The following is an 8,233-nucleotide window of genomic DNA, read 5'->3' on the forward strand; positions in this document are numbered from 1 at the left end:
GTCCAGCAATAGCAAAGTGGGAGCATAATTTTATTATGAATAGCAATTACACTATCAAAGCCTCAAGTTTCCTGTTTCTGCAATATTATCTAATGACTGGTAAGGTAACTGTTCTAGAGAGAATTCTCTTGCGAATGGTTAGGAAGCACAAATAGCAACATTAGATTGCAGTGTTACGGCAAGTTACCACAAGGGAAGACTAAAATACTTAATAGAAAGACATATATATACGTTCTAAATACTACCAGGAAGAAACTGGAGACATGATCTTGGGGCCTCAATCTTGATGCTAGGGAAACAAATATAACTTCCAAAGGGGCTGAATTAGTTAAAGAAACAAACTTGCTAATCTGGTTTTGCATTGATCAGAAACCACAATAGATCATAGTTAAAAAGTGATTCAATGCATCAACTTCTAATCATGTTACAGGACCTCTCATCAACATTTCAATGTTCCATTAACAGACAGGCAGGACCTTGCCAAAAAAATAAAGCCCAGCTCTGCTGTATCTAGCCTAACCTGTAACTGTAAATCAGTTTTACAATTAGAGAAGCAAATATGTTTGCAAAATAATGACCGAATAACTTGTACACTACTGACGTAGACTTAAGCTGGCTTTTTCATAAGTTGGGTCAGTATACTGCAGGCAGGCGTGCTCTTTGAACAAGCAAGCAAAAGAACTAGTGAGCTCCGGAATGGAATATCATATGTAGTGTAGTATACAAAAGACACTAATTGCTAAGTTTTCACTTTCCAAAACTAGTTATAATGTGTTTTCCACGTTTTGGGATCTGTCAGACAATTGCAGAGACAAGATGGCTTCTTCGGGGTTTCTAACAGAATTTACTTTTCTGTGCCAGTTGAAGCATCTCCATCCATGCTAAGCTTCTTTTTCTTTCCATCCCCATGTCTGGACCTTCTAGGTGCTTCATCCTCACTTTCGCTTTCATCATTTCTAAAGCTGTTTCCAGTTTGTGGATAACGTACTCCTTCATCTGGTCCACCAACTGAGCCTGCCATCTCTTGACCCCTACCTTGATCTAAACCTGAACTGAATCTATAGTTCCTTTCATTAACTGGAGCTTTCGGATCCCTTTTGACCCTAGGATTTTGAGAAGGTTGTGATGGGGGTGGAATAAATGATGGATGCATTCCTATTGGTTGACCACCTCTGGGTGGGCCAGTTGCTCCAGGACCCATTCCTGGACCCATTCCTGGACCCATTCCACCCATGAAAGGGGCCCTTCCTGGACCCATCATCATCCCAAATCCACCAGCAGCTGGAGGACGGTTGTGAAACATCATATCACCTGGGAATCGAGGGCCAAATGGTCCAAAAGGCCGGCCGCCCATTCCGAAAAGATCGGGCATAGGAAAACCATCAGGTGTCATTGATCCATAAGAAAATTCATCACTCATCATGCCTGGAGGGAAGCCCCGCATCCCAGGATAAGGTCTGGCTCCACGTCCAAAAGGAACTATAGGAGGCCATACAATTCCCCTACCACTTCCTCTGCCAAAAGCAGGTGGTCCAAAAGCTTGACCAAATCTCTCATCCTCCTCCTCACTTTCTTCCTCTTCCTCTTCTTCATTGTCTTCGAAAGGTACAATATCTGGGTTCTCATTCCCATTGTCAGGGTTTACTCCCTTTGCTCTTTCCTCCTCTCGCTTGGATTCTGCTGCAATTGAGATTGCCTGAAATGCAATAATTTATTGCTCATCAGAATTCTGTACAGAAAGTCCAACTGCATTAGGTAGTCATTTTTGAAGTTCCAATAGCTACCATGTGCCGTGAATGTACATATACATTAACATATATACACACACATATGTGTGTGTATCCACCATGTGCATTCCTCTATCAGCACTCCAACTAATAGATGCTCCATAGACTACCAAGAGCGTATTAAAGGCAAATGGACCATAAGCAGCCAAATTTTGTAATTTCATCACAACAGGTTTGATTGTACATAAACCGCAAAGTGGCAGAACCTAATCACTATCAAATCAAGCTAAATAAGTACTAGACTATATGCGGGTTATAAGTACAGAAACAACAACAACAACTACCCAGTAAAATCCCACATAGTGGGGTCTGGGGAGGGTAATGTGTACGCAGACCTTACCCCTGCCCTGATAGGGGCAGAGAGGCTGTTTCCGATAGACCCTCGGCTCAGAAGGACGAAAATAAAATAAAAAACAAGAAAAGAGAATTCATTAGTAACTCCAGTAGAAACCGTAATAGTAACAGAAGCATAAAAACCAAAAGATGAATGACATGCAATAGCAGTAACCAGAATCTAAGGCCCGGGGCTAAGATAAACAACAAGAATAGTGTGAGTTCAACATAAACTGCAAGCCATCTAAGATCAACCGTAATCCAACCCCGCCTCACCCCCGGTATGAAGTAAGGAAAGCTTTACTACCCCTATCCTACAACCCTAATGCTTGACCTCCAGGCCTTCCTATCAAGGGCCATGTCCTCGAAAATCTGCAGTCGTACCATGCCCTGCCTGATCACCTCTCCCCAATACTTCTTAGGTCTGTTATAAGTACAGAAACCTATCACAAAAAGGAAAAAAGTAAACAAGTACCTCTCTGTGTAAGGATCTTTTTTTTCAACAATTGCACCAGACATTACAAGCCAGAAAAGCCTATAATTGAAGCCACTGTATGTATATAACTGAATATAGGATACGAGATTGACGTAAGTTACTCAATCCCAACTATAGTATTTTTAAATTCATATCTGAACTAGTCATTTGAACTTGGATGTACCATACCTAGACAAAAACATGGAAACAACCCCTGAAAGCTCCACAAAATGGATAAATTACCATCTAGTGAATGAAAGCTAAGTTAACGTTTGAAAGAAGAAAAAGGAATACCATAAGTTCACTGTCTGGTTCTAGATAGAGTAAAGAAGCTAACTGCTCTCCAACAGAGATCTCTAATTCTTGACAATCTCTGCTTATCTGCAACAATGGCAGTAAAAGGTGCTGAAAGTTATGATAGTATGCAACAAATTTTAACATTAACAAACAAAACACAGAAGGAGATTTTGAATTTGACAAGTAAAAGTCCACGTCTCTGGAATCATAAGCAACAGTCACCAATGATTTCATTCCAACAGTAAAAGAGAATGTTCACATATAAGCAGAGAATTATCTGACGCAATACTTGCACAGTCGCTCAAACATAAATGCAACTAATATTCGAAGAGGCTATTTGACTGATTTCTATTCTTCAGAAAGGAATAAAAACTTGCTCTTCATAACATGAAGTGTAATTTGTCATTATTTTCTATAATATAATTTGAAAGTTTGTGTTGCTATATCCATGGCATCAAAATAGGCTGCGGCTAAAAGGTAAAGTATCGTACTTAAGATATATATTTCATTTTTTCTTTTTCAATAAGAAAAGAAAAGTACCATTGATGAGGGAGAGTATAAAAAGACGACTAGATGTCCTCAACCTAAGAAAGAACTGCATAGATAAGAAAGCCCCCGTCCAATCTTGTTAAGGACTGGTCAAGGTAATGTAGAAGAATCTACTTCAATCGATATGCCCTTGGGCAAACACCAAAATGTTGACTACGGTTGTCAGGAAGGCCTATTGCTTTACCACATAGAGGGTGTTTGGATCGGCTTTTAAACTGGTCAAATCAGCTTTTAAGTTCTTTTTAGTTTTATTCGGTGTTTGGAAAAGTTAAAAAGTATTTAAAAACTGCTTAAAACAAGCCAAAAGCAATAAGCTGGTTAACCCAACTTATTGTTTTTTGGCTTAAAAGTTATTTCTGTTGAAAAATCACTTTTTTTAAGCCAATCCAAGGGGTCATAGATATGAGATGGATCTCTCAACACAAAAATCAACATAAATTACAAGAAAATGACCTCCAAACATTCTGGTGTCCTCTTCAATCAGATGCAGAATGAACTTCAGAGAATTTACCATCATTGTGCAACCAAAGCCCCTTCAACTGTTAATAACTAGCTGAGATATTATAAAAGCACAACAGATCATCACAATCCTAATCATTTCAGCCAGAGTCCTCTTCTAAAAGAGCAAAGCAGACATGACATAATGCACCAACTGGAATTATGGATTTGTGAGGTCTTCTCAATTGTAATGGAGCATTAGTGCTAAGAATTTCATGGAGCAAAACGAAGCAAGTGCCTCCATTTTCAACAAAACTTTTGCTTTAAAGAAAGGGAAAAGGAGACTCCTCAGATAGGCACTAGAATGTATTTGAACCGCATCTTGCCTCCATGATCATGCAGAATATGCTTCTATTGCAATTTGAAGATTTTATCCAAAGATATTAATTTTTGATTATCCATTTTTAATTTTTTTATAACCGCAGCGTCCGGACCAGATTGCACGCACCTAGAGTAATTCCACCGGATACCTGCTACTTCCCACCAACAACAGGTACCAGGTAACTCTATCCACCAAGACTTAGATAGATGGGAAGAATCACCTAGTGCTTTTTGTCTCCACTGGATTTGAACCTGAGACCTCATAGTTTTCAACCAACTTCATTGACCATTAGGCCCACACCTTTGGGTGCTAATTTTCAATTATCTATATAATCATGTTATTTTATGATTTCTTTCGACTTCATGCTACCCCACAAATTCAATTGACTAAACACAAATTGGATCTTCAAATAATTCTATTCAAAGCACAATGGTAAGCCGGCTATTTCTCCACTATTCGCCTTTTCCCTGCTCAACAGTACAAGGCTTCAAATTGTGGAGCATCAACTTTGAGGAAAAGAGCCCAAAAAAGAAATGTAACCCTGGAAACCCAAACCTCAAGGTACTAAGGTCTTTGTCGTTAACAAAAAGACCTTTTGGTAGTCAAAGAAGTTCTGGTGGAGCTGGATAGTCTTGCTGGAAAAAAATATTAAGGATGTCACTAGACAAGAGCAAAATGTGCGAATTCTGACTGGAGGGAAAACTCGACTAGTAAATGGTTCTGTCAGGTCCATCAAGTCTTTAAAGTGAAGTCTAGAGCGGCATCTATAAATGAAGAATTTTGCAAATTAAAGCAGTAAGCATGACAGATAACAACATTCAAAGTCCTGCCCTGATCTGCCAATGTCCATTAGAAATCAATCTATGGACATCAACATGCTCAGAGCAGCCACAGAGGAAACTAGAATTGTTGAAATATGTCAAATAATCAATGAGTAAAGGCTTAAATATACCTTCACAGGTAAGTTTTCATTATATGGATTCCTCAAATGGCGAGTTTTCTGGAAGGACAGTTCACAGAGCTGCACTTTAAACCTCAGAGTTAGTTCATGTATGCAAGCAATTCTGAGATGTAAAAAAGGGGTAAGAAAAAGAAGAGAATTAATCTGTGAACTTTAAGCCTCATGTATGCAAGCAATTCCACTTAGAAAAGGAGGAAGAAAAAGAAGAGAATTTTAAAGCCTCTGCCACTGATTGATAACTGGTAAGTGTTAAGAGTTGGAAAATGATCAAAAGTCCTCGAGTGAAACAGAAGGGGCAACAAAAAGAAAAAGGATTTCTCTCGTATGGTACTTATATGCATTGAGTTTATCAGTTTATATTGCAACAAGGTAAGAGGCATGACCTCCAGGCTCCAACTACACAGTGAGTTAAACAAATCATTGATCAAGATACCAATGTACTTATCAGATCATCCTGCAGTACTGACAGAAAGTAAAATCAAAATTCATCTAGCCGATGGCTTGCAAAGCTGAAGGAGCCAGTTGATTGCATAACTGGTGATGCATATTTTAAATACATGAAATATTTCAAGCGTAATTTTAATAGGGGAAAGGTTCTGAATGACATTTTTTCTTTAATCAGCCAAACCAGCAAATCATCTAACAGAAAATCCGGAGTTGAATAATTGGTTGCACTGATTTTTGACTCATCTAACTAGTACAATAGACCTTTGTGGTCCGGTCCTTCCCCGGACCCCGCGCATAGCGGGAACTTAGTGCACCGGGCTGCCCTAACTAGTTCAACAGTCACTTGTCTAGCCTGACAAAAATTTTAAACCACACTAATCAACTCTCCGCAAGTCCTATGAATTTAAAAGAGAGGGAGATTGAGCCTAAATCGTGGTCAAACAACCTTTGTTGAGGTCAATTGACTTGTGAACAGATTATGTGATAAACCAGAAACCTTGAGGGATATAGGTGGAATCATTAATCCTCTTGAAATACAGAACATTCATTCATGAAATAGCTTCCAATTAGCATTTGCATAAATCAGAAAGAGGGACCGGATATCTTTTCTTGTCACCGCAGCTCTACCTGGAACAGAATCTAATAAATTACACAAAATATTTCGCTGACAACCATGCAAAGCACCTGATTGGAAAAGCAAGAATACGAAAAGAGAAAGAAATACTAATATAGGTGGGGCAGGTAAGGAAATTAAAAGTACCTTTAACCATTTTACTGAAAAATTCCGTCCATAATGTGCAGTTCCGTGTTCATGCTTCCAGTTTCCTCCTTTAGAAGCACCACCAATTCTAGATGTCATTTTTGCAAGACCCTAACAAACAATACACATGTTATTTTTATTCTATGAATTAGTCCTAAATTCTAAGACACATTCCTTCCATCACAAGTTACAATCAAACAATGCATTGTTAAATAACAAGTAAAACCTAAAAACTTATCATGGGATAGGTGAAAAACAGACTACCTGAAAATGTCTAGTCCGGTTGATTGAAAAAACTAGAATGACATTTTCCACAGAATCGAAAGCTTCATTTAGTTTAGCTTCATTGCTTCGTTGAGTTGCCCAAACTCCTTGTTGTACTGACAATTCAAGATTCTCAGGGTTGCAGCTTTTAACTATAAAGTACCTAATCCCATGCAAGGACATCAGATAAGTATACAGTAAAAAATAGAGATATGGACATTGGATCATTGTTCTGGGTGGTTTCTAAAACTTCCCAACATAGTAGGGTGCTTCAGGCATGTAAATTACCAGCCAACTATATATATTATTTATAGCAGAACTCTCATAAAATGAGTTCATAATAGTTTGTATCAGTTCCTAAGGCATGCTAACTGAGCATGCAGCGGAATGAAGAATAGGACAAAGTGAATTGATACAGAAAATACGTGGAACCTTTATGATTCTAACAAGGCTCTGAATAAACTAATTACAGCAGACATGGAAGACTCCAAATTATTGTCACCTATTTAAGTACATGAACTGACTACACGACCTAAGTAAAGACCTTGAAACTCCGAACACACCTAGATGTTCCTTGAGGCAGGGGTATTGCAGTTCTATCCACCTGATTTTGCTGGCCGTTGGGAAGAGTTTGTGTTTGAGTTGGGGCGCCGTGATGTTGAGGCTGTTGAACTTGCTGTTGATGCGGCTGGTGCTGCTGCCCAGTGGGTGGCTCTGCAGCTGTAGATTTCACTGCTTGATTCATTACATTCTGTACTTGAGGAGTAGGAGATTTGTCTGCCTGAGTTGAATAATTAGCATTGCGGTTCTGGAAAAACCTGTTTGAGTAACCATAGTTGTAGGATGTCAAATTCTGGATTTTCTGAAGAACTTCTTCCACCGGAGGTGGAGGTCCAGGCAGCTTTGCATGTCTATATCGGCAATCAGGACCATTCGGGCAAAATCCCATTTTATACCTGTCATTATAGAATTTACATTAAAAGGCAGGTGATTATGTGCTAAAACTGAAAAAAGAACAAATATGGTCATTTTTTCCTCTTTTAAGTTACTTTTCTTTAGAGAAAGCAACTCAACGATCATTATTATAAAGATCAAATTACCTACACCCTGATTAATGATCATTCAGTCATAGATTGAGCAATGCTGAACGAAAACAAATCAGCAGAACTACTATCAGATGAGGATCACAAAGAGAAAAACAATAGAGCAAAAAGATAGAACAGCAAGGAAACGTCCAAACATGCAACACAGTACTGGTTAAGCTTTCCAGCAATGCACCCCAAACTGGGTATGCAGTGTAGCAATGACCTTAGAGCCATCATTCTAGACAGGTTACAACATCATTTACAATAAAGGCAGATAAGCTGTGAAATTCGATGATTGACCCTGATTTTCACGAATGTCTTAGGCCAAAACATAACAGACAAGTCTTAAATTCAAATCTCATCGAAGTAAGTATGAGTTTGATTCCAATCCAAAAGTTTTTCCCCTACTAGCATGCTAGTGATGTAAGTACGCAAATATATATCTTACCTCCCCC

At 38.7% G+C, this 8,233-nt stretch overlaps 1 protein-coding gene across 3 annotated transcripts in view; it reads right to left on the reverse strand.

The window, feature by feature from the left end:
• Positions 1-328: 328 nt before the first annotated feature.
• LOC109238460 (30-kDa cleavage and polyadenylation specificity factor 30-like) overlaps positions 329-8,233 on the reverse strand; it is an 8,616-nt gene continuing 711 nt past the window's right edge. Inside the window, exons 2-7 of one of the 3 annotated variants that reach the window (XM_019404933.1) lie at positions 7,257-7,649; positions 6,694-6,856; positions 6,430-6,540; positions 5,214-5,282; positions 2,890-2,976; positions 329-1,696 (exon numbers count right to left, since the gene is read on the reverse strand). In XM_019404933.1, the coding sequence (XP_019260478.1) occupies positions 845-1,696; positions 2,890-2,976; positions 5,214-5,282; positions 6,430-6,540; positions 6,694-6,856; positions 7,257-7,649 (1,675 nt within the window). In that variant the 3' untranslated portion in view covers positions 329-844. Of the gene's footprint in view, positions 1,697-2,473; positions 2,564-2,889; positions 2,977-5,213; positions 5,283-6,429; positions 6,541-6,693; positions 6,857-7,256; positions 7,650-8,233 lie in introns of those variants that run through there. The other 2 variants (XM_019404935.1, XM_019404934.1) reach the window with 2 other exon arrangements.

This window comes from Nicotiana attenuata, unplaced genomic scaffold (assembly GCF_001879085.1).
Source record: "Nicotiana attenuata strain UT unplaced genomic scaffold, NIATTr2, whole genome shotgun sequence".
NCBI classification, from domain to species: Eukaryota; Viridiplantae; Streptophyta; class Magnoliopsida; order Solanales; family Solanaceae; genus Nicotiana; species Nicotiana attenuata.